We start from the raw sequence: 14,370 nt of genomic DNA, 5'->3' as shown, positions 1-14,370 counted from the left end.
GACCCCAAGCATTCTTCCAAAGTTGTGGCAAAGTGGCTTAAGGACAACAAAGTCAAGGTATAGGAGTGGCCATCACAAAGCCCTGACCTCAATCATATAGAAAATTTGTGGGCATAACTGAAAAAGTGTATGCGATTAAGGTGACCTACAAACCTGACTCAGTTACACCAGCTCTGTCAGGAGGAATGGGCCAAAATTCACCCAACTTATTGTGGGAAGCTTGTGGTAGGCTACTCAAAACGTTTGACCCAAGTTAAACAATTTAAAGGCAATGCTACCAAATACTAATTGAGTGTATGTAAACTTCTGACCCACTGGGAATGTGATGAAAGAAATAAAAGCTGAAATAAATTCTGTCTACTATTATTCTGACATTTCACATTCTTAAAATAAAGTGGTGATCCTAACTGACCTAAGACAGGGATGTTTTACTAGGATTAAATGTCAGGAATTGTGAAAAACTGAGTTTAAATGTATTTGTCTAAGGTGTATGTAAACTTTAAATGTACATACTACCTCAAATAACCGGTGCCCCCACACATTGACTCTGTATCAGTACCCCCCTGTATATAGTCTCACTATTGTTATTTCACTGCTGCTCTTTAATTACTTGTTACTTGTATCTCTTCTTATCCGTATTTTTTTTAAACTGCATTGTTGGTTAGGGGCTCGTAAGTAAGCATTTCACTGTGGTCTACACCTGTTGTATTCGGCGCATGTGACTAATACAATTTGATTTGATTATAGGGAGATAATGCCCGTTCTCCCTGTATGTATGCAATAATTATTTTGATTCCAAATGCAGTTTCAAAAAAATGCATGAGTGTACCGTTCATATACAGTCATTGGTACAGTCTGAAAGCTGATCCTAGACCAGCACTAGGCGCAAATCACATCACTTCTCTACTTTCCCGCTCCTGTTGTTTACAAGAGGGGATCTCTGGGAAGTGGTGCTCATGGCAACCAGCATAAACACTTCTCAGTAGCTACGTTTTTGCTGCTTGTACAAAACGGGGCGCAAAGGGCAAGGAACGTTGTTATCATGGCGTTCTGTGAGGACCAATACTATGAAAGAATTGGATCCATTCAACAAAGCATGCACGAAAGGTAAGATTTTAACCCGTTTTCCTTTTGGCGCCAGGCCCCTTTGACACCACGAGTTTGAGTTATGCACTCTCCCGACACTGCTGCTGCCTTTCACGCCATGTGTCACTGGATAAAGTGGCTAGCTAACTAACCATTAGCAACGGCTAACTAGCTAGCTGTGGGTCAATTTTACCGGTCAGCGGATTGACACGCTAGCAAGCACCTATGTCTTGAAGAAGACGTGTAAGAAACCTCAATGTATTATTTTAACAATAACTATTGCATATTTTCGTTATGCTAGCTAACTTTAGCTAACCAATTTAGTAGGGGGTTTACACCAACAGCAAACTAACGACGTTAGCTAGCTAGGTAGGGCTAGCTTAGCGTTAAATAGCTACTGTTACTCATGTCACTGTGTATGCAATACCGGTTTCATACGAACTGGTAAAACATGTCATTCTTACCAGAACTGCAGCAACGTTAGACAAGGCGACTACTCAGTCGTTTAATAATTAGCTAGCTACTGTAACGTTACTGTAGCTAGCCAACTATGATAATGTTGACGGTTACTGTACGTTTATCTCCGTGCACGACCATCTGGACCTTTTTACTCACAGAACACCACTATTGTGGGCGTGCATGGGGCTGCTGAAGCTAGTATGTTATGGAGACACGTCTTTGTTTGTTGCCTATAACAGTTTTTATTCGTACGATGCAAAGATAGAAAAAACGATGTAGCCAACATCTGTTTAATCTATTCCTGTAGGGAAAAGAGGAGACTTGAGTTGGAGAGGGAGCTGTTTGCTTACTGCAGATCTGACAAGAGAGGGTAAGTGGGTCCCAACAATTAACAATGTAGCTCGTTAGCTAGCAGTTTAGCTTTATGTGCATTGTTTATCAAACCCTTAATCATAATAACAGTTCAATCATTAGCTATCCAGTTGTTACTTTTCATCCCAAATTGTTGTATGTCCTTTGTGGGCACAGCACACGGTTTATTCCAGGGTAACGATGAGCAATAACCTGTGTAGGCATGACATTGTAGTGGTTATGTAAGTACAGACAGTTAGACTACATAGTACCAGTGTTATTAGGCTATACTAGTATGCTAGTTATTTCACTGGTAGTCACTCAGGTATGAATTATACAATGTAACGTTTTTTTTTAACTGTACACTGAAGTTCTGAACTGTTCCGATACTAATGAGGAATGCCAGTGAAAACAAAACATAGAGATAGGGATACTCCATAGTACAGTGTTGCCCCTAGGATATTTTTCAGTAGCAGTGTCAAAGGTAGCTGGGGAATATTTTTGCGGGGTGGAACGACTGTGGAAAGGTCACTTTTGGTGACTTTTTAAAAGGACATTCTACTCTAAAATGAATGAAAATGTAAGTATGTTGACATAATCTGAAATTTAATTTTCCCCTTTAAAAGCATTATAACCTGTAGTCCAATTGATGCAGCATCGGGGCGGCAGGTAGCCTAGTGGTTATAGCGTTGGACTAGTAACCCGGAAGGTTGCAAGATCGAATCCCAGAGCTGACAAGATAAAAATCTGTCGTTCTGCCCCTGAAAAAGGCAGTTAACCCACTGTTCCTAGGCCATCATTGAAAATAAGGACTTGTTCTGAACTGACTTGCCTAGTTAAATAAAGGTAAAATTAATTTAAAAATTGTGGTGCTAGGTGATAAAAGAGGGGAAAAGGAGACTAGAGGGAAAATTTAAATAAATGGGCTGAAGTATGGGGTTGCCCATCTGCATTTACCTAATTGAAAACCCCCAAAATACTCTGAATGCATCAAATGCTACAAATATACTGTACATTGTAACTTGTCACTCTGATCTTAAAGGCATGTCTTGGCAGAAATATTTAAAGTTGGAGTCCTTAGTGGTGAAACTGCCACGTCCGTTTGCAAAATTACAACAACAAAGAAGTTACTGCAAACAATGAACACTGTTTTTTCCCTAAGACATCATTGTATGCTCGATAGAACAGCAGAACAACATACAGCAAATGTTTTTGTCACGCCGGGCGGCGTCTGCATTGTAAGAAAAAAACTAAAACAATAGCGGCGGTGGCGGTGGCAGATAGTGGCACTTTTTCCTCTACTGCACATTCCATCTTAAAAATAATAATATTATAATCGGGGGGAGAGTGGCAGGGTGCCGCAGCTAAATTAATATAGGGGAAACACTGCCGTAGTAACCATTTCTTTAGAATAATGTGTGGAGGAATAGTACTGCACATCTGGCTTTTATTTGCAAGAGTGTCCTTAAATAAATACATCTCTTTTTTGCCCTTAAGTTCTCAGATAAAGTGTGCCACACTCCGTGGGTATCTCAAGGAAATCTGTGAGAGAGAAAAACAGGCGAAAATTCGAAACCTAGAGCTCCTGAGAGATGTGGAGTGCATTGAAATGAGCATGAAGGAGCACTGTGCTGACCGTAACCCTCTGGATAAACACAAGGTAAGACTGGGACACTGCAGTGCCAGTGTCTCATCTGTTCAGTGTGTAGCCACAGCTGCAGAGTTGATATTAGGCATTGTGCATTTAAAAGGTTTATGATTCTCTACAAACTGTACCACATTTTACATGATTGAGATGGAGAGCACACTTTATTGAACTCTTTTTACATGATTCAGTAAAGATCATTGTACAGTAAACCTATGGTTGACGCTCATGCTCTATTGTCCCTTATGTACTGAAGAATAGTTCATGTGAGTGTGGGATCATGATTTACAAGGCCATTTCACAACACAAAAATGTTTTGGAATTTCAAAAAAATGATGCATGCACTTCAATGACGTTCTTATTGTCAATTGCCTTAGTATCATGCTCTAATTGCCGTACACTGTAGGGATATTTACACTCATTTGCTTGATGTAACAATAGTAAACACTCGAATACTGCAGTTTATCACTGCAGGCAAATGAGCAAGAGAAAACAATGAACGAGTCAGATTATCGCTTAACTCAACAACAGTGCTCTACAGCTTAATATCAAATTAACAAAATTGGTTAATTATGACTCGCTAAATTAATTGCCCAATATTGAGACAGTGAAGTGCTCCAGAGGTTTATTTTTTCCCCCTCAAGCAGTTGCTTTGTTTATTTTTTATGCTTTATGATTCATAAATGTTTGTAGTTGATTTTTATTTATAATTTTCTGTTGTCACATTGTTTCATTCATCTTCCTGTTACAAGTGTGCTATGACTTAATTGTCAAGCAGTCAAACAACTGTGAAAAGGTACCTTTAACATTCAGGTGTAGATATTTTGTGGACTAAGTCACTATTTGTTTTTTTGTTTAGATATTTCAGCCTATTTCTCCAGTACAATACAGTACGACCACACGCATACATACAAATGATGCTGACCGTAATCATAATCATTTGTGACTTCATTGTTGATATCAGTCGCTGTAGAATCAGTGCAAATAGATAACAAGTGTATTTAGTAATTTTGATAAACAGAAGTAGCTTTTTTTGTGTGCAATTGGTATTGTTTTGAAGAAAAGGCCTGGGATGTTGGAGTTAATCCCAGTGCCCTTAACTGCACCATTAGACTGTTTAATTGGAGTTGGGATTAGGGCAGTCAGTCTGGCTACTCAGATGATTAAGAGTGTTGCAGGCACCATGGAGGACACTCACTGGGGAATACCCGAGGTGACTAACTCTCATGTTTGTACACTTTGGATTTCACCAGCTCCTCTTGTCTATGTTTTTAAATGTGTTTGCAGAACATGTTTAACGCGGTTTTATCACACTGAAGAAACATCCTATGTATACAATTACCAAGATAATGACATGTTCATTATGTAGATTTTTCTGATAAGGACAATGTCCAACGATGTATCCCTTTTTTTCTGACGCATTGAAAAACGGTACAATAGATATAGAATTATTGATCACTTTGAAAAGGGACATTTGCTAAATGAATTGTGCTCTACTTGACTGTATTTTTCCTGAATTTCTCAGGTTGAATGCTTGAATAGAATTTCCAGATTTATGGCAGCAAGGCAGAAGAAAGAAGAGCCAAATCTTAAAATAGACATGGCAATAATAATAATTAAGAGTCTCTTGAAATTACAAAAAAAGTAAATTAGAAGATAGATGTAAGCCTAACCTTTGATTAGAATAAATTTAACACATTTTTCAAAGAACATACATGACTTGCAACTAAGCTACCGGTATGTTTCATTCTGGCTGTAGTAGTAGTCTGCTGTTTGTTAATGCAGGGTGCCCTATGTTTTGTACAATTCATTTTATATAAGGGTCATTTATATGATTAAAAAGTTATACAGTCTAAAATAGTCTTTGGGAAATGTGTACCATGTATTATGCAATTCATATATTTTAGAATTCCAGAAGATTTGGCCAGAAATATTTGACTTACACAGTATTCTCTTCTTATGGCAAATCAATTTTTTTTTTGTAAGGATAATGCAAATCTTAGCTCTATCTAACTGTGTTTTCAGCTTTGGAACAACAAAGAAAAGTAGACATTATGCAGAGCAAATCTGTAGAGCAGTATACATTTTAACTGTGTCTGTAATAATGCAGGTGTCTAATCCTGGCTGGTGCATCTGTACAAGCGATGTAGTTCAAGCCTATAGCTGCTTCTTCCTTCACTTAACGCAGTTAAAGCTCTTTTAGATGAAATGTCTAAGACATCTCATAATAACTTGGAGCATGCTGTCTCGAGCAGTCACTTGTGACTGTGTGCACAACCCCCCCTCAGCTTGGCGATATTGTAATGAGCAAAATGGTACCGTCACTCCATTATGCATACAAGCCATTGCTGGCAGTGTGCATGTCCCTCAGGCTACAGCATTCATTAAGGGAAGCTTACCGGGCTGAAAGCTGGAGACAGATGATAACGGGATATGATTTTCATATTTAATACATTCCTTGGAAGAGCACGCGCGTGCCGCAGATTGATAGAAGAATCAATTGCTACTTTAGTGAAACACTTTCTACTTTGCCCTGCAGCTACCGATGGAATCACTCAGCCAAGAAATTAACTTTTCCTATTTTTTACCTACTTTGTGGATCTGCTGGGCAGAGCTGCATGGTTTACAGTGAATGTTATTAAGCAGCTAACTGTTTGGTATTTAAGACTCTTATCAGAAAAGAAACAGAAGCCATACTTTTTGTTATTATGTTCGGAGGAAGGTTTTTTAGCTTTCTCTCCGACCCCCTTGGTGCCATAGCAGACATGAATCACAACTTGTACAGAGGATTGCTTATACGATTAGAAGTTAAAACATTGATCGTGTAACATTCTTCTGAAAGAGGGTTTGGAAATAAATATGACCTTGACCCAAATAAACAGCGTTTTTAACAGAAAAAGTGATACTTTTAAAACACTCCACTGTTTGATTTTGAAGAAAAAGTCCTTCTAACCTAATTTGCAAGTGTTGCATTTTTAGGAGAATAAACAGAATTATAGAAGCAGAAAATTGTAGGAGCAATATTATACCAACACCAACTTAAGATGTCTTTGCTGCTTGTGGCTGAAGGGTATCCTTGACCATTTCATGCTATTTTGCCAATCTTGTCTATTGTACGTCGTGTTATTATGATTATATATTAATTGAAGTACCATTTTCTTTCGAATGTTCATTGCTCAAATTGGAATGTGGACTGTGACAAGAAAAAATGTTGCTCTTGGGGATATTATTTGAGCATAATGATATGAATTAGCAGTCAATTTAACTGGAGTTACACAATACACCTGCAACCCTAGATCTGATCTCCAAAATGCATTGCTTTTGATAAACATTTTGCTATTTGACATTGAGTAACCGTGAAGGGGTTACCTTTTGTTTTATTGTTTCCTGTTTTTCAGGGAGATTTGTTGAATTGCCACCCTCAGGGTGAGTCCCCCTCACCACAGGCCAGGGCTTTACGCCAACCATCTGTAATCTTCATGGGTCGCCAGACCTCCAGAAGTTACGCGACTGAAGATGCCACCACAAGTATACACTTACGACAAGCGGAGCGTCATTCGCCAAATCATCTCTCGCATGCCTCGGAATGCCTGCAAAGTGGCCTTTTGAATGACTCCAAAGTTTCCCGAGGGGTCGTTGCCGACAGCGGAGCATCTTTATCAGTTGACATTTCAGGCTCAAAAGATTCCCCCGACGGCTGTAATTTGTGTGACAAACATGAAAGGACGGCGGCAGTGGTTCCATCTGTTCATACCTTAACAGCGAGGGCCGGCGTGCCTTTTGGAGATGATGAACAACTGACTTCACCTCGAGTGACCTTGACGAGGCCAGAGAAGAATAGCCCATCGCCCGACACTATCAGCCATATGTGGGACAGGAATTCACCTGCAGAATACACTCGGGGTAGAGGGTCTGGTCATCAGGAGAGCATAAAAGAAGATGTGGAGAGAGTTCTGCAAAGATCACCTCCTCAAACTGACTTGGGAAAAGAATCTCAAGATGTGCCAGGTTGGTGATCTTATTACTGAAAGATATTACATGCCAGAAGATATCCAGACTCTGTATGTTGTTTCACTGTACTAGCTAGTATTCTATTCCTTAGCAATTTGATTGAAACGTGTTCCGTTTAAGGAACTGCTGAAATGCATATATTTTTACTTATAATGCTACATATTCACACTGATTCAAATAGCCTGTTTGTGTGTTTTCAGAGAAGAGTGAAACCCTTAGTAGATCCAGTTCCAGTATGGAGCTGTCAGTGACCAGCAGTGGTAGTGACCTGTCCATCTCCCTGACTGAGTCTGACCTGGCTGAGCTACCAAAGGTGCCAGAGGGTGTAGTCCATGTAGACAGCCACACCAGGAGGACAGCCAGCCACACCAGGAGGACATCCAGCCACACCAGGAGGACAGACAGCCCACCACAGAGGAGTGCTATTCCACCCAGCGAGAGGGAGCTCCGCAGCGCCAGTGTTCACAGTCAATCACTGGACACTCCAGAGCCTAAGAACAGACCAGAATCACGTAGCGAATCCACGTCTCCAGAAATCCCATTGAAAAGGTAGGAGTTCGTTATGTACTTTACATTTCGGTCTCAGTGAAGTGTTGCACTGCAGTGGAAAGAGCTGTCTATTCATTTGATGACATTCAATTAAACCCTTATGTCAGCCATCATAACAAACACAGTTCTTTTTAATTTTGTAAACATTTTCCTACATTTTCCTCCCAGACTATCTGTTTAATTCAGTTTTATTGTTGAGTAAATTAAACAGAGGGGCATGCTAAAGCAGCAAAGCTACAGCTCTACATGAGCATGTTCCAGAGTGGCCAAGCTGAACTGGGCTGCAGGATAACTAGGCTGCACTGGGGATTCTGCTCAAGACAGTTGACTTGCGCCACATCTGTAGCCGTCAGAGAGGATGGTGTGAGTCCCGCTCCACACGACCCACCGCACTCACTGCTTCTCAGCAGCAGCCGCTTTAGCCTCAGTGCACCTTATAGGGAGGGTTTACGACCCGTGACAAACATTATTGCCATAATCCAAGATAATGCTGTAACAGAGCAATTTTCTGCTTGGGAGACCTCAGGAAGTGTCAGTGGAGGAGGACATTTGTGGCTCCATAGAGTGTTCTGGAGGGTGGGCATGTGGACAGGCACTCACACTAAGAAATCCAGCGCTTGGTGTCCTCTGATTTTAAGGATTGCTTGTGATGGCTTGCACAGTGAAGGGAGAGACAATTTCTGTCCATCAATCCAGATCTTTACTGTCATCTGAAAAAAGTCAGATTGCAGGCTATAGACATAGCTGTAATACGTATCTTTCCTCTATGTGTTATGATAATTCTCAGTATATGTGTTGGTAGACAAATAACTGTTTGGGGGTGAAACTCAAAGGTATTTCTTATAAATAACTAGCTTGTCTGTGATTTAGATGTTGCAATGCATGGGTGTATATTCCTCAATGCATAGGCCTCATCTTCCAGTTGTACATGTGTATTGTACAAATGTTTTCCAAGGCCACAAAAATACAGCATTTTTTTTTAGAGTCCAAACTATTTTAACATTTGATCTGCTACAATTTTTTTTAAATTGTTTGCTTGGTATCAGGGTTGAAGTTTGACATGGAATGAAAATAAAACAGACAAATTATTGTACTTAGAACCTGAACAATGAATGTTTTTGTTTAGATGTTGTGTACTCTATTTAAATGTTCCACTGTGCCCTTTAGAGAAGCTGTAGAGTGGTTGGTTGTGGCGGTGATGGGGAGGGGAGAATCTGAGCTCTCCATTGTTAACATGGAGCCCTGTGTATGAGGCGGGGACAAACAAAGCTTTGATGTGAAGCTCAGAGCAGCCTGTCTCCAGTGCCACGTGGCCTCACTCAACGTCAAGGTTAGAGTTTATATCGCTTTTCCCATTCAGCTCCCAGGCAGGAAAACAAGCGTTGGCAATTCATTCCATTATTCCATTATATTTCCCCCTGGTGTGACCTGGGTGAGGGAGTAGAGAACAGAAACCCTCTTGGGTTTTCTTTAGTGCTCATCGTAATGGCTGGAGTCTTTCACAGGGATGCAGTGTTTATTTATTTATGATCCCCATTAGCTTTTGCAGAAGCAGCAACTATTCTTTCTTGGGTCCACACAAAACATGACAAGTAAAATAAATAAAAAATAAAAAAACACTGATACAGTGATAGTGAAATGCTTACCCGTAAGCTCTCTTTAGTGCAGTAAAATTATCTTAATATTAACAAATAAGTAATAAAAAGTAGTTACTTTTTTTTGTTGTGGCGATGGAAATATGTACATAATTAGAGGATTCTGTGTAATGTCTCTTGTGGTGACTGGGAATTACTTGTATTATGTTGTTGTCTTAACAACAACGTCATGGCTATGTCAGCTGTGAGATGGTGTTTTTTTTTTAATCATGTGAAGAGTCTGTAGCTATATGAAGTGTCTGAGTACGAACCTCCTTATGCCCAATCAAGGGCATTACTTAGAAAGGGTTCCAAACGGACAAAGGCTGTCTGGATTGTACTGGTTAGTCTGAATTGACTGGTTATTGTGTACTCTCACATACAACCGTTTAATAGTGAGAATTATTGTACAGTGTTATTTGTTTTACAACTATTAGTATTTTCCAGCATTTTCCCTTTTCTTTGTGTGTGAAAAAAATGCCCTGAAAGTGATCTGACACCAATCACTCATGTTGCGACCATTACATTTAGGAAATCATGGTGAAATCTCCACTGTACACAGTGTCAGTGTTATATCGCTCGCCAGAGGCTGACCCCCCTCCATCCCTACTAATAATACACTCCTGATGATGTCGAGACTCAGACACACACAGCAACACCAAACGTGTGGTATGAGACCTCGCGATGAAGCCCTCACAACAATACGGAGAGGTTTGGTGCATACAACTAATTCCCTTTTTTTTAGTAAAAAGGTCCCTTTTTGAAGAGCACTGACAAATAAAATGTAGAGAAAGTTGATGACGATTTCAAGGCCCACGCTGACGGGAGGAAAAAAGGCAGAGCTTTTACCCATGCTACTTCAGCTGCATTGAAGAGGACTTAGCGCAGATGGATGGTGCACTACATGTCATGGATATAATTCAAGCTGCCAGCTTAATCAGGATGTTACCAGGAAACAACCTGCAAAAGGGAAGGAGCAATTGTTTGCTGACCTCTAACCCCGGAGCCCATTATAGATTGTCATACATTCTTTTTGCCCCTTTTATGTTGGGGGGCTCAGGATCTCGGCTGGGGTTTCTGGGGAATTCAATGAGGGCCACCCAGAGCTTAATGCTCAAGAAAGAGATGGATTCCCCAAATCCACATGCATTAGGCACCCATTTCTCATTTTACAGCCTCACATGGCCAGATTAAATTGTAAATCTCTCACCAAAAGAAATCATCTTGGGTTTTTTCTTGTTTGGAGGTTGGGCTATGTTAGCTGTCCGAATATGGATGAAATTAGTGTTTTTCTATAATAATTTCCAGGCCCCTGTTTATATTGAAATGAGACACAAGGACAGTTTTGTTCTATGCTCCTAATCCCTCAGTTTATTAGCTGTGTACCCAGTGCTGAGGCACTTTATTTTCCTGCCTGGTATTCACTCTGCATCAATTGACATTGAATTGAATGGTTGAAGGCCCATCTCTGACATGTCAATCAATACAAATGCTACCATAGTGCCTTGATCTCTTAAACACACACAGAGAGAGGAAAAATCTGTAAACACATATGGTTCAAATCCAGTCAGACATTTTGTTTCTGTGTCTTCATTTGATATATATGTTCTTTCAGACTGTCCATGGAGGGATTCTTCCATCTACTGGAGAGCATCGAAGAACGATTCCACAGAGGAGAAAGAAGTGTGTACTGTGTCTCGTCACTTGGCGATAGCAAACGCAATAAAGTGATCAGGTAAGCTCTTTCCATATTTAGAAACGATTTTGGTCTTTGTCTTGAGTTTGTCTGCAATTATTTTCATTATCAACCAGTGTTCATGGATCTGGGGAAAATGTATTAACCTGCCGCCAAGGGCTCTCACTTTAAATGAAGTGTCATCACTTGGCACCAACAATGCTCTTGCAGCACATCTTGGTTTCTAAGGGTTTTTCAAAGACACAGGATTGTCATAGTAACCTCACTTTGCTGCTGAATTATGGTCCTCCTGGCATTTGGGAGTCATTGAAATTCACTGGCTATGTGTCATTTGAAATGAAAGTGACCACTTTTTTCTAAATATATTACATTTTTGTACAAGAGGATAAAGATACAAATGTTTTATTATCAATAAGCGTTTGCAATAGAATAGCAGGGAAGGAAATAACATTCCCAACTTCTTGCCTTTTTGCCAGAATGATCAGAACTACTGTCACCTAGTTGTCAGACAGTGAATTGTGTCTGTTGTTCTCCTGCTGTGGCCTTTGCCATGTGTTTGGGGCTTGTGTGTGTTGGGGCTCATCCCTAACATGGGGTGTACTGAGAACAGCTGCTGTGCTCTATACTCCTGACCTGTGGGCTGCTGGGCTGAGCCCCGGGTTCCATGGCGATGGCTCACTCCGCTCTATATATTCGTCAGCCTTTGTAACGCCAGGGCAGGCTTGAATGGAGAGGACCTTGATGCATGTGGAGCAGTCGTCCTTCACCAGCTTCAGAGGTTGTCATGGACCATGTCAATGGGTTGCCTGTTACCCGAAGAGCTAGTTAGCTCCAACTGGTCCACCACCGAGCCCAGGAAAATAAGGTAAGGCTTCTTTGAACTCTGCACCAGATAAGTCTTTTTTTGTTTGTTGATGTCACTGTTTTGAAAATGGGATTTATCATTCGATGCATTTCTTTTCAATCGTATATAGAAGTGTGTTTTAGGTGAGGCAGTTAAAATGATCTTCAGGTTCATGCTGGTCAGTAAGTAATGTTATGACCCTTTGAAATTGAGCCTTCATGTACAGAATGTTTATTTTCTCCTTTGTGTCCTTTTTTTTCTTTCTAGAGAAAATGATTAATTGCTTTTGATATTATTTTTTGATAATTACTTGGTAATTATTTAAGACGGCATGTATGTGCTCTAGAAACCCAGGTAGAAAAATGCTTCAATTGGTCTTGTGTTGCTGCTTCAGGGTCCCTTACTATTATATTAGCTAAATATTCCATCAAGTCTGAGTGAGTCAAGACGGGAACATTTTCAACTCTGCTCCTGTAATAAATGTGAGCTATAATGGAGTCATCAAGCAGAGATATCAGTGCTCTAAAAGTGACCGAGTCCAATAGACAATCTCACCGTCCAAATGAAAAGTGAACCGATTCAAAGATGAATTCCACTTTTCAGACAAAGAGCAGATTAGTTCCTGTGCATTTTTCTTGAAGGTTTGATTGGAGTTCAGAGGAGAGGGGAAGCACGTATTTAGAACAGGTTGAGATTGAATTGAATGTCCGTGAACACATCTCCATCCTCCACAAATGTAAAGGTCATTTGTGTTACCTCAAGCAGTAACTGTGTGTGAATGTCATGAGCAAATGAAATGCCCTATCTGTGACTGGTTTCTTTTGATAATGAGGAGCTCCATTTTGAACTATAGCTCCAAGCTCTGCTATGCCTGAATACCTTATTGTATTCAGGCAAAAAGAAAGTGTCTTGAGATACAGTATCTTTTATACCCTACTGTGGTCGCTTGACCTTTTCTCAGTATGTAGCCAACGTATGTGTCATTAGGTTAACTTCAATTCACAAATATAAAATAAGCCAACTTTGGTCAATATATCAAGATGTCAAACTACACTACCTTTTCTTTAGGTGTACCATGTGTGTTTCTTTCCATCTACAAATGTTGAGGTTTTTTTCTCACCATTACATGCATGAATGACCCAACTCCATAATCATTTATATTTGAAGTGTTTACACTATATAGATGGACAGTATAAGTATAAATGCATTCTCTCACTGTAATGAAGTATGTTTATGTTGTATCTTACTGTGGTAAGATACACGCCTGTGATCCTCGCTCACGGTACTGCGTGTCCTCCACGCTGCAGCTCTCGTCTCCCCCCTGATGCTGCTCCTCTGTGGGATCGCTGGTTCAAGCACGCCCTTCTGCTGAAGGACCACCATGTCCTCACCCCCGAGCGCCTCGTCCAGCTGTTCACTCCACTGCTGCTGCCATACAATGCCTCCTATAGTGCCAAGGTATGCGTCTCACAATACACTTCAAAGTACAGTACCTTTTCCTACAGTACAAACTCTGTCATGCACAGGAAGCACATGTCATGCATTACAAGGATATACCTATTTCTTTATTATTATTTAGAATTATTTTAACCCCTTTTCTATTTTCGATCTTGTGTCATCACTGCAAACTCCCCAACGGGCTCGGGAGGCGAAGTTTGAGTCATGCGTTCTCCAAAACATGACCCGCCAGACCGCGCTTCTTAACACCCGCCCGCTTCACCTTGAAGCCAGCTGCACCAATGTGTCGGAGGAAACACCGTTTGCCTGACGATCGAGGTCAGCCTGCAGGCGCCCAGCCCGCCACAAGGATTTGCTAGAGCGCGATGAGCCAAGTAAAGCCCCCCCGGCCAAACCCTCCCCTAACCCGGACAACGGTGGGCCAATTGTGCGCTGCCCAATGGGACACCCGATCACGTCTGGTTGTGACCCGGGTCTGTAGTTCTGACTCTAACACTGCGATGCAGAGTGCCTTAGACTGCTGCGCCACTCAGGAGACACGGATAAAACATCTGTACAGACTTACAGTACTACACCTCAGACAACAAGATGTCATAGCAAGGGATTTCATAAGTTAGTTGTCTTTTAAAGATAGTAA

General features: G+C 40.7%; 1 protein-coding gene across 2 annotated transcripts in view; it reads left to right on the top strand.

Moving 5' to 3' along the window:
* The first annotated feature begins 889 nt into the window (after window positions 1–889).
* Window positions 890–14,370, top strand: part of LOC129812712 (centrosomal protein kizuna-like) — a 35,486-nt gene continuing 22,005 nt past the window's right edge. Inside the window, exons 1-8 of one of the 2 annotated variants that reach the window (XM_055864528.1) lie at window positions 890–1,107; window positions 1,853–1,915; window positions 3,394–3,556; window positions 6,940–7,549; window positions 7,753–8,101; window positions 11,351–11,470; window positions 12,132–12,296; window positions 13,583–13,733. In XM_055864528.1, coding sequence (XP_055720503.1) covers window positions 1,043–1,107; window positions 1,853–1,915; window positions 3,394–3,556; window positions 6,940–7,549; window positions 7,753–8,101; window positions 11,351–11,470; window positions 12,132–12,296; window positions 13,583–13,733 — 1,686 coding nt within the window. In that variant the 5' untranslated portion in view covers window positions 890–1,042. Of the gene's footprint in view, window positions 1,108–1,247; window positions 1,330–1,852; window positions 1,916–3,393; window positions 3,557–6,939; window positions 7,550–7,752; window positions 8,102–11,350; window positions 11,471–12,131; window positions 12,297–13,582; window positions 13,734–14,370 lie in introns of those variants that run through there. The other variant, XM_055864529.1, reaches the window with a different exon arrangement.

Source organism: Salvelinus fontinalis, chromosome 16, assembly GCF_029448725.1.
Source record: "Salvelinus fontinalis isolate EN_2023a chromosome 16, ASM2944872v1, whole genome shotgun sequence".
NCBI lineage: Eukaryota > Metazoa > Chordata > Actinopteri > Salmoniformes > Salmonidae > Salvelinus > Salvelinus fontinalis.
Note: the sequence above shows the minus strand (reverse complement) of the source record. Positions and strands in the feature narration are given on the sequence as shown.